Below are 18,140 nucleotides of genomic sequence, written 5' to 3'. Positions count from 1 at the left end.
CCCTCAGATTAATTTCTTAAAGCTGAATAGATCATCAAAGTTTCTGTAGCATTTTAAGGAATCGCAGTAGATATCATCAGTTGGCTTCTGGAAGAGTTATACATGTTTAGCAATCTTAATCTGAAAACCTGAAATTCATAGTTCTTTAAAATCTGAAACTGAATTCTAACACAACTAGCAAATATACCAAAATCTAAAAAGCTTAGAGATCTGAAATACTTAGTGTTTCAAATACTTGATATGTAATATACAAATGTACCAATTTCTTCTAAACCCTAATCCTGGGGGTGTCACCATTTCTCTTCTGCTGAATTCTATATAATAGGATGATTATTATTGATAAGGTAATGTAACAAATGGCTTGTGTTAATTTGTATTTCTTTGGTTCTCTATGCCATTCAGAATTCTTTCCAATTTTTATGATTTTAGTTTTTATTACTGATATTTATGTATCAATACTTGTTTTTGCATTTGTAGTATATGTACTATGTGTGTGTGCTTATTCCTCTGGGTGAATGCACACGTGTGTGGGTGCATGTGTAACATGTGCTTGAGGAGGCCCAAAGTTGACATTAGGTACTCGATCACTCTCCAGTTATTTACTGCAGCAAAATCTGTCACCAATTTTTTAGCTATCTAGCTAGCCAGTTTGCCACAGGTATCTCCTGTTTCTGCCTCCTGTGTGTGTGGATGACACCTGGTCTCTCCACCTGCCCACCTTGTTTTGTGGGTTCTGGAGATTCCAAATCCAGTCTTGTTGTTTGAACGACAAGCCCTTTGTTTACTAAGTCATCTCTTTGATCCCTATCTCATTTTCTTTTGTGATTATCTTTTAAAACTTACTACTAATAATTAAGTTTATATTAAAGTTTTCAGTATTTTACTATTCAAATTGTTAACTAAGGCCAACTCTATCTTGTAATGGCTTATAATGTCACATATCTTACACAGAATTTCTAATGTCTTCTAATAGATTTTCTTATGTTTCCGTTGGTCCAGAAATCTGTTGTTACAATACCATTACTCTGTGTGTGTGTAGAGGGGTGGGGGAGTGTGTTGGGATGGGTGAGTAATATATGGGCAGATGTGTGTGCGAGTGTGCATACTTGTCAGACCAGGGAAGGAGGTTGGGAGTGTTCTTCTGTATTCCACCTTGTTTTAGAGATGGTCTCTCCTTGAACCTGAGGCTCTCTAATCGCTAGCTGATCCACAAACTTCTGGGAGCTGCCAGTTTTTGCCCTGCAGCACCAAGGTTAACAGGCACATGTGGCCATCCTTGGCTTTATGTGTTTGCTGGGGATTTGAACTCTAGTCCTCTTTTTGCATACCAACTCTCTTACCCCACCAGCCATCTCACTGTCCTTAAATGTATTTTGAAAGTTTTGATAGTATGTTGTAATCGTGAATAGAATTTTCTCATTGCATATCCTTTCATCCTGTGTATTATCCTTTTAATAAAATTTGAACCTATAATTATATCTTAATTAAAATTTTTAAAAGATAAAACTTTTAACCTGAATATATAAAGATATTCCTTAGCTTTACCAAGACTTATTATTTCTTATACCAAATTAAGTTACTTGAAAATGCGAGTAGTAACTGGTTAGGGCCTTTATTAAATGCTTATATAACTTTTAAGCACATGAAAAATAAGCCCTGTGTCATCTTTTAACCAATATTATATATTGTATGAAGTAGAAATTAGGTGCTTCTGCTTTTGTTAGTTTGATATTTTAAAAGTTTTCATCATTACCCAAAAAGTATATACTGGCACTATTTCTAGAAAAGGTATGTAATGGGATAGAAAGCAGATATCTGCCTGCTCATTTGAAGAAAATTCATTTTTTCTTTAAACAACAAAAGTATTTAACTTGAAAGAAGACTTATCTTTTTACTAGCTTACATCGCCTACAAAATAGGGCCAAGTGGAATTTATGAGCTGATATTTTATTAGGATGTTGTGATAAATTGCAGTTTTTCAGAGAATTAAGAATGATGGAAAATAGATGAGAAAGGAAGAGGCAATGTTTGTCAGCTCTTACTGTTTGGATTTCTGTTTTTGTGACTCATCTTCGTGATAAATTTGTTTATAAACTTGAAATCAGTTCTCACAGTGCTTTTGCTCTCATTACAAACCTGAGCATAAGGATAAAACAAAGCAAAACATGAAACCCAGAATGCTTGTGGCTCAGTTTCTCAGCTGAGTATAATGACAGCCTCTTGGTTTCAGGTTCGACTGCTCACTGCATAAATCAGTGTACAAGTAAATGGAAGAAGAGGTCTGGGGCACTGGGGATGTTTAAGCTTTTGTAGTGTGTGTGGTGTCTCTGGGATTGAGGAGTATAAGGATAAGAAAATAAAACATATGATAGACAAAAAGTGATCAAGAGTAATGCAATGAACTGAACCTATTTTGCTGTGGTTTCTCAGCTCCTTAATCCCACTTAAGACTGTAGGGATGTACCCCTCCCCCAAACTATTCCAGCCACATACCCAGAGACCACACTGTTAAGGTTCATTCTTCCCTTTGCTTCCAGCATACTTCCTTAGAACAGTAGAATTCTGGTTAGATCTAAAAGGTCCTTTTAAGGGCACTAGTCACTGCAGCTTTTTTATTGATGTTTGTAGCAAATTCCACTCACAGAGCTTCATGTTCTAGTGCAGGAGGAGTTCGCCTACTGCCCCCATTCCCTCCATTGCAGCAATAGGGACCTTTGTTCAGTTGGTGGCACCAAATCCCAAGGTTCTTACCTGGCATTATAGTGGTGGATTCTAGCATGAATAGGACTTGTGTTTATGCGTGTAGCATTCCCACAGTTACATGTCCCAACTCTATGTCTATCTCATAGATCAGAGGTTTCCTTAAATCCGTTGCGCTGTCACTACAAAATTTCTTCTTGTTCATGTTGCATTTCCTCCTTACAGATCTGCAGTCTCTGTTTGTCCTTACCTCCAGTTGTCTGTGCTTTGTACCTCTTCCTTGTATATCTCTCCTATGATGTTCTCAGAGCTCCATCAGATTTCTGTGTTATTGGAACTATCTGGTGCTCCTGGTGAGCTGTCCTCCAGAACTGCTTTAGTTTTGCTTGAGCCTCTGATGCTGTGGTCAGCACACTCTAATTCAAAAGAACCAGATGGTAGATGTCAGAGTGGCTTCCCTGAGGACTCAACAGTGTCTTTTCCTGAGAATCTTCCTTAGTCATTCACAGTGACTATAGTCCACTTGGCCACACAGAAAAGGCTTCCCCATGTTGAGGGAAGTGTAGGGGATATGGAGTACACTGGCCTTCAGAGCAGGCAGGCAGCTGCTCTTGCCAACATGTCTTGTTGTCCAGTTCCTCTTTGGCAGTCTCCCCGGGTTAACATTTATTAGTGGAAACACTTCCAGCTGTTTTTTCTTAGTTTTGTCCTCTTCTCCTCATTGATGTTAGGAAATCATTTACAGAGTGACTGTATAGTCTTTTCTCCTAGTTTTCTAAAAATTTTAATGTTAGTTAATATACGATGATTTATTATGGTTTTATACAGTCATTGGAGGCTGTCCATTTGCCCATTTGAAATTATTAGCTGGTTGTTAGTACTGGTAACACTTTCTTGAAATGTAGTTTTCTTCCAAGCTAAAGTCTTTATTGCTCTTCATTTTTTTTTATTAATTTACTTACTTTACATAGTGATTACTGCTTCCTCTCCCTGCTCTCTCCCAGTGTTCCCTCTTACTTTCCCTCCTCCATTTCCCTGTCCTTTCTCCTCATAGAAGAAGGAGCCTGCCATGGATTGCCCACCTTGGCATATCAAAGTTGCAGTAGGACTAGGTACAGCTTCTCCTATTGAGTCTAAACAAGACAGTCCAATTAAGAGAAAGGGGTCCAAAGGCAGGTAGCAGAGTCAAAGACAGTGCCTGCTCCATTTGTTAGGTGTCCCATATAAAGACCAAGACCTCTGTGGCAACCTTCAATTCCTACCCCCGTCTTCCACAGGATTCCCTGAGTTCCACCTAATGTTTGGCTGTGAGTCTCTGCATCTGTTTCTACCAGTTTGGGTGAAGCCTCTGTGATGACAGTTATGCTAGGCTCCTATCTGCAGGTATAGCAGAATGTCACCAATAGTATCAGGGGCGGGCATTCTCATGACATGGGTCTTAAGTTGGGCCAGTCTTTGGTTGTCCCTTCTCTCAATCTCTGCTCCATCTTTACTCCTGCACATCTTGTAGGCAGGACGGATTTTTCGTCCAAGGTTTCGTGCATGGGTTGGTGTCCCAATCCCTCCACTGGAAGTCTTTTCTAGTTACAGTGGATGGCTGTTTCAAATTTCATATCCCTCATTGCTAGAAGTCTTAGCTAGGGTCACCCTCATAGATTCCTGGGAGTTTCTATTGCTCTGGGGTTCTAGCTTGTCCTAGAGTTGTCCCCAACTCCCCACTGACTCCAGTTTTCTTTCACAGTTCTCTCTCCCTCTGTGCTTCCCACACCTGATCCTTCCTGTTCCTCTCCCATCACCACCTTTTTTCTTTCTTTTTTAAAAATTTAATATAATTTCTTTTTACTTATTCATACTTTACATTCTCTTCACTGCCCTCCTCCCCGTAACCCCTCCCACAACCCTTCCCCTCTTAACTGTCCCCTTCTTCTCTGAATGGGCACCCCCTACCTCCCACCCCTGTATCCCCTAACCCTGGCACTTCAAGTCTCTGTAAGGCTAGGTGCTTCCTCTCCTATTGAGGCCAGACAAGGCAGCCCAGATACTTATACAATGTATTGATTTTGTTAATGCAAGGTACTTAGCAATCACCTACTAGGAAGATCTCATAAAAATGTTGAAGGATGTCTTCAATGAAAATGCAAGGCTGAGAATTATGTATTATATAGAAATAAAAGTTAAGAAATTTACCCTTATCTTATAATTTGCTAATATTAACAGTTTTTAATAATATTACATTGAAAAGTTATCATTTGTAACAAACGATAATAGTTAATAATGGTGTGATATTGAATATTGTTGAAGTATCCTAGTAATCCTTTTCTGTAATCCCAGCTACTCAGGAAGATCACAAGTTTGAGGCCTGCCTGGGCTACAGAATGAATTCAAACCAGCTTGGGCAACTTAGTGAGACTCTGTTTCAAAATAAAACACAAAATGAGGAATATAAATTGTACAATGCTGTAGGGACCTAGCTTCAGCCTCCAGTCAAATTATCTGTCTACACACAGCTCGATTTTCTTTTTAAAATTTTCAATATTTTTGTATGTTTTAGGTAAAAATTTAATTGTTCATTAATAGTGTACTGAATGTACTAAGAAGCTTAATAGATATGGTTATAAATTTTAAAAGATTGAATCATGATTTTGAAACCTTTATAAATACAAAGTGAAGAACATTAATATCTATTTACTAAAAATATAACGATATTTACTTTTATATATGTGTATTATAGATTTATACATATATGTCATACATCTATATATAACCTTTAGTAGAGTCCTATGTATGTTGTCACTTATAGGAGGGTTATATGTAAAGACTGGGGGAACTAGACCAGTTGAACCTTACAAAGGTAGGATTTCAGATGATTATGTGCTTTTGTATTTTATTACTTTTTAAGTGATTATATGTTTGTAATAAATACCTGTATATTGTTCCTCTGAGAATTTATACTAAAGCTTTCTTTTTTCTTCATGGAAAGTGTTTTTCAGCTTATATCTTTAATGGATACCAGATTGCCTCGCCGCACCAATGAGAAAATAGAACTTGCAGTTCTGTGGTTCTTGGATCAGTTTCGGAAAACTTATGTTGGTGATCAGCTTCAGAGAACCTCAAAGGTAGGTCTGTGCTATCAGAAAGCCTTAGCGTGCTATCGGGAATGAGCATGGGTATAGACACGTAACAGGTGGGAGTTGAGTGATAAATCTTGTCTCTTTACCACAGACATATAATTGATGACTGAATTCATCTGTTGAATTGATATTAAAACATAATGCAAAATTAATTTACTTGTTTCAAATTTACATTTATCATTTTCTCTAAAGTAATAATATTTTTATTCAGATAGTAATTTAAATACTTTGGATTTTAAAATGCAACTTAATAGATAGTATCTTTTTACATTTCACAATTGGAAACAAGATGTGCTATTTTAATGGTTTTGAGATTTGGAGGTGTGGACATCTAAGTGATTTCTTGTATATTTCAGTCATTCCTTGACATTCTTACATGCTAAGTCGTGTGGACTAGCAGAATTTAGATGTATACTAGACAGACAGCATCTCCATCACTGTGATGCTGGTGGACTGGTAATGCGATAATTGAAAGGCTAGCATCGGCAAGTTTTAGATAAATTGATTTAGAGACATAATAAAAGATTATTGAGGGTGTTTATGTGAGTCCCAAGGGAATACTTAGGAATATGCACATGCTTCTGTATTTATGCATTCTACATCCATGGGTTCAACCAACCGTGCCTTGAAAACATTTCGTTTGTATTGAACATGTTTTAACTTTTCCTTTGTCAACATTCCCTAAAAACATGTAGAAATTACAATAATACTTGTTGTACATGTTGTACGTAATCTAGAGATGACTTAAAATGTCAGGGGAAGATGTGTGTAGGTTATATGCAAATAATATGGAATTCTTTTTACTACTTGCAAACCATTATTTGATTTTAAGACTGTGTTTTATGAGGTTAGTATCATAGTATGGGGGTAAAGCACTTGATTAGCATACATAAGGCACTTGGTGCAATCCACAGTACTGAACAATGGGGACAAAGGGGAGAAAGGGAGTCGGGGGGAAGATAGGGGCAGAAAAAGAAAAAAGACTGAGTGATTTTTGTGTGTGTGTGTGTGTGTGGATAAAGTTTCAGGTAAATTTTTCTTTACTTTTAAAAGAAGTGATACGATTTCATACTTTCTTGCTTGAATACATATGACATTTTATTTGGCCACTGAGCAGTCTTTCCAATCTGGATATTGACAATTTTCCAAAAACTTGCATAAAATGTAAACTATAATATATAATATTATAAATATATAAAATGTATAAAACATATGTAATAGTTCAGATACCAAGGTGGATTCCCCAAAGAGTCATAAAAGACATGAGTTAGAGATGTATCCTGTAAGTGGGAAATGTGCTGAGCTGTAAATCACATTGGTCATTTAGTAAACAGTCTCTGTTAGATTCTTTGCTGAGAACCTGACAAGTATTATCTAACTGATTCTCATAAAACCCAGTATAAAAATAGTTATTTCGATAACAGTTTCCATTTTATCAACATGGAAACTGAGGCTTTGGATGCTTGAATAAATGTTTCTGCGTTTTGGATCCATATTTGATTGGATGCCTTATTGAAAGCCTGTCCTGCCATTGACTTTGGTGTGTTCGTCTGTGTTGTGCCTTTCCTCTGGAATGCTGAACAGACTCTTCCATATAGGATTTCTGCTGGAAAATCCTTTTTTACCTTCTAATATTCAGGAAGCATTGGGTGGATCCCAGAATGTTTCCATTGTGCTTCTTGTGACTGTTCTGCGCCCTGATTTTGCTGGTTTAATTTTCTAAGTGTCTGAGGTCCACCCTTGTCTCCTGCCGCCTCCTCTTCCATCCATTTGTACTGCTTCTCATTGATGTTTTTAAAAGGATTTGGATTGCACTCCTTGTTTATAGTTTTCTCTCTTCCTCCCTTCTTCTCTCCTTCCATCCCTCCCTTCCCCTCTATTTCTCTTTTTTTCCCCCCTCTTCTACCATGTTCCATTATCCATTCTGCCATCAGTAATCTTCATGGAAAACAAGAGGGAACTGTAGTGGACTTCCCCATGTCTACGATCCAGCTTGGTCAGGTCTTAGGGCTTTGCATTCTTGGCTTCATACCTACATATTTTAAAGATTGAGGATGCTGTTGCTAGTTTCATTATTGTTTTTTAATCATGTTTTGCTCAAAAGTAGCAGTTGTTATAAGTTCTGTGTTATTGTTACCTGCGAGTCTGCTCTTTGTTCAGGTTTCTGTGTATTTGTACACAAAATGCAATGTAATTAACTTTATATGAAATTAGTTTGCAGTTGGGATCTGCAGTAAGCTACCTGCTTTGGGGAGTTCTGTTTTTGAATTTTATTGATGATGAGACACACAGATTTATTTATTACACTTGAGTGGTAGGAACATTAATGCATTACTGTGACATATTTTCATTTTTTTCTTGTTGATAACATGCACTATTTCTAGTTTTTCAATTCTGTAGTAAATATCTTGTTCTTATCTCTTCTTGTATGCTTAAGAGTTTAAAAAATAACAGAAGTAAATACCAAATTTATAGATGTGTATGTGTGTAGATTGTAGAGTGCATGTCTCTAGCTTTGTTAGATTGTGCAGTTGTCTTCATAAGTATTAAAACAATTCATTTTCATATCCCAGCAAGTTAGGTATGTTTTATCATTCCTCTTATAGGCTTGACATTTTGGCAGTCTATGAGAAACACACACTCTCTCTCTCTCTCTCTCTCCCTCTCTCTCTCTCTCTCTCTCTCTCTCTCTCTCTCTCTCTCTCTCTCTTAAAATTCCTTAGTGGTTATCCTCATTTACAGGATGAATTTCTCCAATAGTCAAACTTTGTCCATTTTACACATTTTCTTTGGACACTTGATTCCACTCTGTGACATGTTTTGTACTGGAAATGTTGCTGTTTCTTTTTTTCTTGCATATTTGTACTCAGTATGAAGTGACTGCTGTTACGTGTCTACTATGTATTAAGGCCAGGTATATGAAGGAAATTCAAATGATCTCTTCAGTAAATTTTGTGTGTGTGCATGTGCATGTGTGTGTGTGTGTGTGTGTGTGTGTGTGTGTGTGTGTACGTGTGTACACACATACAGGTGCATGTCCATGTGTATATGCATGCTGTGGAAGCCAGAGGTCCACCTCAGATGTCATTCCTCATGTGCTGCCCACCTTGTTTTTGGAGACAAGGTCTGTTACTTACCCTGGAATTCACTGATTAGTTTAGATCAGCTAGCCAAGGAGGCACAGGTAATATCCTGTCCCCACATCTCCAGTGCCAGGACTACGTATCAGTGCACACCGTGCTTGTTTATGGGGGTTCTGGGGAGTAAAGCCAGGTAGGTCCTCATGCTTGTAAGGCACTGAGTCAACTGTCTTCCCAGTGTCTCAGTAAGTTTCGATTTAAAAAGGGAGTACAGGAAAGTAAAATATTTATAAAATAGACATTTATGAATTCAAATAGAACATAAACAATAAGCTTTCTTTCATATATTTATGACTACTGTAGAGTTCAACATGAAGACACAATAACACACTCAGTAGTAGAACAAAAATCTCACTTGAATACCACTACAAACTAGCCATGCCAGAAGATATCTATAGAATATTTTACTCCTAAATACCAGAATACGTATAAGTGCCCACACCATATACTATACCATTAAATAACAACAACAACAGCAACAACAGCAAAACCCTTAATACATTTGAAGGAACTGAAATATGCAAAGTATATTCACCAAGCACAAAGGACTTTATATTCATCTTTGTTGCTAAAGTTCAAACGCAAGACTCTGCTGGGTTTCACCCATCATAGAGAAGTCTAAAAATACTTTCAGATGAATAAAAATGAAAATGCAACATAGCAAAATATATAAAGAATACTATTAAAGTAGTAATGATGACCAACTTAAAGCTATAAATACCTACATTAAAGAGCTGAAGTGGTAGTGCACACCTTTAATCTCAGTGACGGAGAGGCAGAGCCAAGTGGTACCAAGCAGACATCTGTGATTCCAGATAAGCCTGCTCTTCATAGCAAGTTCCAGATCTGTATAGGCTACACAGTGAGACTCTGTTTCAGTCACTCAACCAACCAATCAGTCAATCAATGGAATAAATAAATTAAAAAAAAAAACAGGATGTGGTGGTGAATGTAATTCTGGTTATCAGGAGTCTAAAAATACATGAGTATTTTCAGGTTGAGTTCCAAAACCTTGCAAAGAAAAAAGAGCTCAAATCAGCCTCCTATCACACTAGGAAAAACTAGAAGAAATTAAGTCACAAGAAGATAGGATGTAATAAAGATGAATAGAAATTAATTGAATGGAAGATTTAAAACAAGAGTAAAGTATTCGAAGCCCCAAATAGTAGTAGTAGTAATAATAGTAACAGTTGGTTTTAGGAATAATAAACTTTAAGGCGATTTGGCAAAAGGAAAAGGAGGGGACTCAGCACACTCAGATGAAGAATGAAGTAGTTGCTTGCTATTTTGCCAACTTTAAAGAAATGAATTATAGAGAATAGTGAACAGCTGATTACAAATGTTCCTTAAAGACAAATACCTGAAGGTAACTCATTAAGATACAGAACCTTGAATAGACATGTAATAATAACTCATGAGGTTGTTACAAAGCTGCCTACAAAGAATGCAGATTAACAAATAGTGGACAATCAAAGCAACTTTGGAAAAGTAATCTTTACAAGCTCATTCCTATGTGAATAGGGACAAATACTAAAAATTTTTTAAAAATCAGACAAAAGAATTGAACATCATATAAAACCAGGTGTACAATGATACTGTACAATGAGACTGTTGAGACCCGTGTTAGACAGTGTGATGGAGATCCTGGCCAGGGAAAGAGAAATAAATGAAAGTTATGTAGGCTACAAAAAAGAAAAGGAACTGTCCCTGTAGCAAGTCACATATCCTTACATATGGAAAACAATTGTGAGGACCTACTGGAAGTAATTATACCAGTAAGTGTACAGTATATAATAATATCAGTAACTACACAAGAGAGTATTCAAAAATATTTGAGCCCAGCATGGTGCAATTTATGCCTATAATTCCAGCATTTAGGAGTTTGAGATAAAAGGATCACAAAGTTTAGGCTAGCTTGGACTTCATAGCAAATTCTGTGTTGGCCTGAAGCCATCCAGCCAAACACTGCCTCAAATTGAAAGAAAGAGGGAATGAGGGGAAATGAATCAATGAAGAAACCCAGACTATTCAATTTGCTTGATCCAAAACAAACCAAAAAGTAGAAATCTCTGATTTTAAAATAATATCAAAACTAACTTAATACTTACAGTTATATGTAACAGAAGAAGTGTGAAGTTTATAATCTGAAAACTAAAAGATATTGTTGCTGGGTGGTGGTGACATATGTCTCCAATCCAGCACTTTGGAGGCAGAGGCTGGCAGATCTCTGAGTTCAAGGTCAGCCTGGTCTACAGAGTGAGTTCTTGAACATGAAGGAGTGCATACAGAAAAAAAAATATCAAAAACAAAACAAAAATAATAAATAAAAAATATTTTTGAAAGAAGTTAAAAGATCCCTTACAGTGGCAAAGAGGATCCGTTGATCTTGCGTTAGGAAACTTAATGTTGGCGAAGGGGAACCCTCTGCAAGTTGATCCACACATTTTGAGCATGTTGTCTGCCAAAATCTCTGCTTCCTTGCTTGCACAAATTGAGAACCATGTCCTAGCATTCAGGAGATTAAAAGGGTCTAGGATAACCATAACACTCTTGGATAATAATGGCATAGAAAGGCCATATTTCAATTTGAAAACTTTTTTACAAAGCAACAGTGAAAACAGTATGTCACATGTCCAGGAACAGGTAACGGTCGGTGTTCAGAAAGTGCTCGTAACACTGACTTTTTTAAAAAAGGATGCCAAGACAATTAAACGGGAAGAGAGAGGCTGTCAGTGAATGGTGGTGGACAACTGTGCCACCAGCCAAGGATTTCACTCTGCTTCTCAAGAAGGCTCTCAAGGCACTGGAAGGCTCTGGCTCCAGAAGAGGGAAGACAAGTTATTGATTTATAAGTTGGGTGGTGCCACATACTCAGTCTGCTAAGGATTTACATCCTGACACTTTTAACATCATCAATAGCTTCATTTTCTGTTCATGTAAGTCATCCTGACCTGAAGGATAAATTACACGATCATTTTATGTATAGAACACATTCAGAAATAGAAAATTATAGAAATAACTCCTTAAGACTCTGCAAGCATCCTCCCTGTTTAGATGGTTATTCCTCAGTATTTGAGTAAAAACCATTTTTGTAAACTTGAACATGACTTATCAGGGTACCATATCCTTTTAAATCTGTGGAATGACAGAATCGCGTTACCAAAGCAGTGCTCGTTGATGTCTTTTCAAATTGCCTGAAATAAAACCAGGAATCCTATTTTTCTGTGTGTGTCTTTCCAAGGTTTGGGTCATTGATTTTTTTATGTTATGGTCCAGCATTTCCTGCTGCTGAGTACACACGTGGAGCAGCAGATGGCATTCTCTCCCTACAGTTGTCAGGCCTCCGGAACCTTGTGCTGCTAACAGTTACTATGAAACTGATAGGAAAACCCTTAGAGAGACTGTTAGATCTGTATGTATAATCCAGTTTAGAAATCATAGATTAGCCACTGTTTCCAGGTTCTTGAATATATTTTGAGTGTTAGTAAAATTTTTGTTTGTGTTTGATATATAATTTTTAGGAAAAAAGAATTTTCATTTAGGTTAGAAAATAAGTAACAGCTTTAAAACATTTTAAACAGTATTTTAAATATTCTAGTGTAGCAAACATCATGTAGATTATATGGGCAAAGTGCCTGTGACATTAAGATTACATTTTGAAGCTTAATTATTAGGGAATAATGCTGAATGACTCTGGGGAACTTTTAAGTGTTTTAAAAGTTTTCAAAGTTGAATTCTGGCACATTGTCAGTTTGATTAAATTCTGTAAATTTATTATAGATTTTTTTATATTATTTGACCTAGTTAGTTTTTCTGCCTTGATAGGTAATAGTACTTATAATCTACTGGTTTACAGAATTGCTTTATTATAAAGGGATTCGTTCTTTTTCACTGATCATGCATTCATTCCATAACCTTAAAAAATGTTTAGGAAAACAAACTAAAGACCTACATTGTTTTATAATCTCTTCACTGTATAAATGGAATTGCTAACTTAAACTTTGAAGTATTAACTCCCTGTGTACATATAAGTGCTGATTGAAGAACATTACGCACTAGACAAGAAGGGCTAGGGTGAACGAACCTGCAGCTGAAGTTTTAGCAGCCGTGGGTTACTAAGACATGATAGTCACTGGAGAAATATATGATGCAAATTGGAAAACAGACTTTGGATTCTTTTTCTTTTTTTCTTGCCATTAAACATGCCATCTTTGGACACCCAGTCCTGTGTGACTTTTACAGTTATATCTCCCTGGAAACACATTTTCACCTAAGCACATTTTGATAAAATTATAACTACTCACAATATTTTAAATCTGTTTTGTTCTCATTTAAAATTTATTTTTCACAATTACAAAAATGTAAAATATTCATAAATTTTTGAGAACTATGCATAAATTATGAAATACAATCTTATATTACAAATGACTTTTTGTATTCTCTTGGGTATTTATATTTTGCTGATGTAAGTTAATTTTACAAAGTTAGGCAGAGATGACAATTTCTTCTGGAGTGGACTTCTGACTGTCCTATTTTCTATTTATTTACCATAATTTAGGATGATTGAATTTTTTAAATGATTCTAAGGAATTGAAATAGAAAAAAATAATAAAATATCAGGGACTATATTAACTATGATGTATCTTTAAATCATTTTTAGCACTAAAAAGTATGTAATATAAAAGATATATCATTAATAAAATTTTATATTTTTTAGCTATTCCCCCATATTGTTTGTAATTTTTTAAAATAGTGTTTGGGTCTTAATAGAAATTATGCACAAGATAACCTTTCCTCTCAATCAAAAGGTGAGAGTGTGGTATATATGATATATAATGTTTTCCTTCAGAAAAGCAGTTCCATGTATTTGATAGTCCTTTCTTCTGGGCAATAGTAGATGATATTTAAAATTCAGAGACTGCTAAAAGCATAGTGAATCTGTTGGTAAGATGAAAATGGGAAAGATTCAGTTTTGAAGTTCTGGCTGGGATTCTACTCTTTAAAATATTCTTAAAGAAAATTCAAATGTGAATACATCTTGGAAAAGCTTTGTTTTGTCCACGATGGAGCCATAGGCAAATCTGAATACCGACTAGAAATATGTCAAAGTATGAGCACTGCCTCTCTGAATGGATTTGTTTTCTTTTGCTTGGAACCCTTAAAAGAAGGCTGTTGAGGGCAGTCCAGCTCAGAAGGAGTCCATCCTCCTTGTGCTACAGAAACCCTAAGCTGCCCTTTGAGGGGAATCCAGGTCAGAACGAGTCCATCTTCCGTGTACTACAGAAACCTTGAAGCTGCCCTCTGCAAGAATGCTGTCACAGCTGTTTATTCTTCTTTGACTCTTGAGCCTGCAGTACATATTCTGATGGTTTGATTCTTATTTGATTGGCAAGATAAAAAGTCATATTAATTTGCAAATAAGACTTCAAGACAGTAGTGCTATAGTGTAGATATTTCCTACATACCTCACTGAGGAATATTAGGCATTATTTCACTTTACATCTATCTTTTTTTATAATTAGAAGCTCTGGTATTAGTTATTAGCTGCTTATGTACTAGTCCCTTATAATTTTGGGCTTGGTGGCTAGAGCAGGTGTAAGCATGGGGTACTAGTCTGTCTCCTTTTTTAATAATGAGTATGCTTACTACAAGTTAGTGCAACAGTTTGATATTAAGAAGACATTTTCCTGACATAAATTGAGGGTTTGTGTTTATTTCTTCCTCAACTATATGCTATTTACTTCTGATTAGTGCTTTTATCTAGTAAACAAATAGGAAAACTAACATTCAGCTTCTTAAGAACTATGAGAGAATATGAAGCCAAGTTGCAGATGATTAACATGACTATTTAGTGTTGTTACAGTGCTACAAACAATAAAAGCCAAAGTGTTAGCAAAATGCCAGTGCAAATGGCAGCACTGGCTTGCTGTTTCTAGCATTAGAGCTATGGGTTCCTCCTGTGTCACCTAGAAAGAATATGTTGTAGTCTAAAATTTCACCTTTTACTTATATATTTCTAGGAAACGCAGTACAGTCCAATTCAAAGTACTGCAGTACGATTGTCTCAGGCTGGAGGTCTGACTTTGTTCCACTGACTATGATATTGTGGTCAGCTTAGGAAATAAAATGTAAAAAGTATGATCAGCAACTATAACTCTGTTATTCTGTATCCACAGTCTTATGAAGGTAGCTTCTACATCACATAAATGGCTTTCATGTGCATTTTTAATTCCTACTGACTTCAGAAAATAATGTCTGCTTTCTGTATTTCTGCTTCTTTGATCATTCTAGGCATCTCTAGGTTACACAGTACTCCTGACTACTGTGGTAACAGACCAGATAAACGCAAACTTCAGTGGAGTGAAATATAATAGTTAATTTGTAAGTGTGTTACATTTAATTTTCTTCCTGTCCTGTGACTGGACCAAATTTTTGTTTTGCTTAAACAAAGGATAGATGAACATTCTGAAAACGTTTTTTACTGTCCTAATGATTAATGATCACTGAACACTTTTGAAAGATTAGCATTTTTCAAAGCTGCTAAAAAATATACTGTTTTATTTAATTACAAGAAAGTGAAGGCTTTTCGCACTGACAGGTGGTGGGAATTAGCAGGCAGTTGTGAAATTGTGCTGTGCGCAAGAAATTAGATCTCATTTTCATTCTGCTTTTCTCAACTAGCAAATGAGGTTAATGCCATACATATTCAGCTGATATGGATGAAGAAATTGATATAAAGTAGATCAACATAGCTACAGGGCTAGATTAATTTATAGGTAAAGAGGCAGTGATAAATGAAAGTAATGTAGTGGTGGTCACTAAACTCCTCTGCCATGAGGGATTCAGTAGCGTTAGGTCCTCATTAAAGCCATTGTCGGGTGCATCACATAGAAATTTGAAAAGGAATAGCCAACTAACCCCTAATTATCAAAATACAGAAAATACTAATTATACCTTAATTAGCTTTTCTTTTAATGTACTGAAATTTGTTACTTTTTGTGTGGCACAAATGGATAGTTATATCAACAATAAATAGGTTGTTTTAATAACTTTCTTTTACCTCTGGGAAAACTACACTCCAATTTTTAATATGCAATAATGCTTCTCTCTAGCCTGTAGGAGATGAAAATTATTAAGTAGCTTTATTTTTTTGAAGATTTTACAGCAGCTTTGGGAAGAATTATTTCACCATGCATCAATTACTTTTAATTGAACTGAATATTTTTCAGATTGCACCAAATGCCTCTCATTTAAGTTTAGCAGTTAGAGTTTAGGAAAGCAGCATAATGAGGATTGCAGATAACCTCCGTCATATATTGTAATAAATAAGGATGATTACTTGTTTTTCTCGGGTTTAGAAAGAGCTCAAGATTGAAATCGAAAAATCTAGGCAGTCACCTTATCTAGTCAGTCAGCATGGAGAAGTAAAGGCTATGTGTTCAAGACACTTTGTTCATGATTCTTTCCCTCATGCTAACTAAAATGGGTTTCAACAGTCTGGTTAAGAAATGGTGGCCGATTTAGAAGTAAGAGATACAGTGTTGAGCTGGGGAAGTGGCTTGGGTTTTAGTGTGATATACCTTAAGGCTGCCGTAGGCCCCTTAGTACTTTTTGCTGCTCTTGGGGCACTCATAAGCTTGCCTGCACATTTACTGCCTTACCCTCAGCGGCAGTGACACTGATGTTAGGATGATTAAGTAAAGTAGGGCAGATCCCTAGCACTATATTTAGTCCACTGCAGATGCTCCAAAATAAAAAGATGCTGTTTTTGGTAATAAGAAAGCCTTAAAGAATTTGTTTCCCGCCTCCAAACATTTTAAATATCATGAAACTGTTTTTCAAGGGATTGAATGTAATCAGGACATTTAAGATCATTATCAAGTTGTGTTGAAGACTATCTAAATTACCATAAGTTTATTTTTTGGCAAAGAATTTAGAAATAGTATGTCATTGGACTAAGGCGTAGTAGTGAGGCTTTCAGAGGATCCAAGTTGATATTGTCTCCTAGATGTGCCACATATAATTGGGAATTAAAGGCACAACTCTAGAAAAAAAGAAACATGTGACTTCTCTCCCTCTAGTTTGCAGCACGTCCAGGTGTCTGCATCTTTTCATTGTGATGCTTGCATTGAATTCCTGGTCCTTCCACTCACCTTTTTGCTTTTTCTTACAATCTTTTGAAGGGCAGTAACTGTGAAATACAATGTTCATCAACAATATCCATCATGCTAACTCTCTCTACCTTAGTTTTCTTAATTGGTAAAATAATCCCACTATGTGTTGCTCATTTTAGTGATTGTACTCTGTTATGACTGTTCTTTCATCTGTTTTAAAACTAACTAAACTCAATTTGGAAGGAAAAAAATAAGTCAGCCACCCAAAGAATAGAGCAGGAAAACATTTCCAATCATTGGAAACATTACTGAACTGTCTTTCAAAGTAACATCCCAGTGCTTTAAATAAATAAATATGCAAACAGACAAACAGATATATGTGGAAGAAGTTGTAAACCGTATTGCCTTTCAGCTGTTTACAAAGTAAAAGATTAGAAACTTTAATTTGACTAGTGGCCCCACGCCAGGTCACTGGAAACTTAGTGAACACAGATCTTAATGCTCTCCTGTAGATAGATCTAATGACACAGAGTGTATAAGAGTAGGTTGGCCTTGCAAGTTACTTGGGCACTTCTGGTTTCTGTTAACAGTTTGAGAACTTTTGAGTCCCTTACTTGAAGACAGGTGGCAGATTCTGTCTTGTTTCTTTTGACCATGACTGGGAGTTAGGGCTGAGTCTGGAGGAACTGCTTTCAGCTCCCTTTACTCACAATACTGTAATATTAACCTAAAATGTAGAGAAAGGAAGTGGAGGAAAAGGCCATTTGACTGCCAGATGTTAAAAACACTGTTAAAAACACTGTACTTAAATGTTCTGAGGCAATGTTTAGGTCAATAGGATTTGCGTTTTGCTGGCCAATGACTAAGAAAAAAAAAAAAACATGATTATACATGGTGTATACTGTAAAGACAAACTTGTGGGTTTTGTTTTGTTTTGGGAAATTACAATTACAATCTGAACCAGGATCTAAACTCCTTTCCTGTTCTCGTCGTTTCATGTGTACTTTACAGTACTTCAGGTACTGTATCAAGAGTCTGTCTAGGTTTACATTGTC

At 36.1% G+C, this 18,140-nt stretch overlaps 1 protein-coding gene across 2 annotated transcripts in view; it reads left to right on the top strand.

Moving 5' to 3' along the window:
- The window catches only part of Ranbp17 (RAN binding protein 17), a 286,889-nt gene that overhangs the window by 63,277 nt on the left and 205,472 nt on the right, over positions 1–18,140 (top strand). For both annotated transcript variants that reach the window (XM_028756444.1, XM_028756443.1), the window contains exon 14: positions 5,681–5,816. In XM_028756444.1, the coding sequence (XP_028612277.1) occupies positions 5,681–5,816 (136 nt within the window). The remainder of the gene's footprint in view (positions 1–5,680; positions 5,817–18,140) is intronic.

Source organism: Grammomys surdaster, unplaced genomic scaffold (assembly GCF_004785775.1).
Source record: "Grammomys surdaster isolate TR1022 unplaced genomic scaffold, NIH_TR_1.0 126121, whole genome shotgun sequence".
NCBI classification, from domain to species: Eukaryota; Metazoa; Chordata; class Mammalia; order Rodentia; family Muridae; genus Grammomys; species Grammomys surdaster.
The sequence above is the reverse complement of the archived record's forward strand: the minus strand, read 5'-3'. Positions and strand labels throughout refer to the sequence as shown.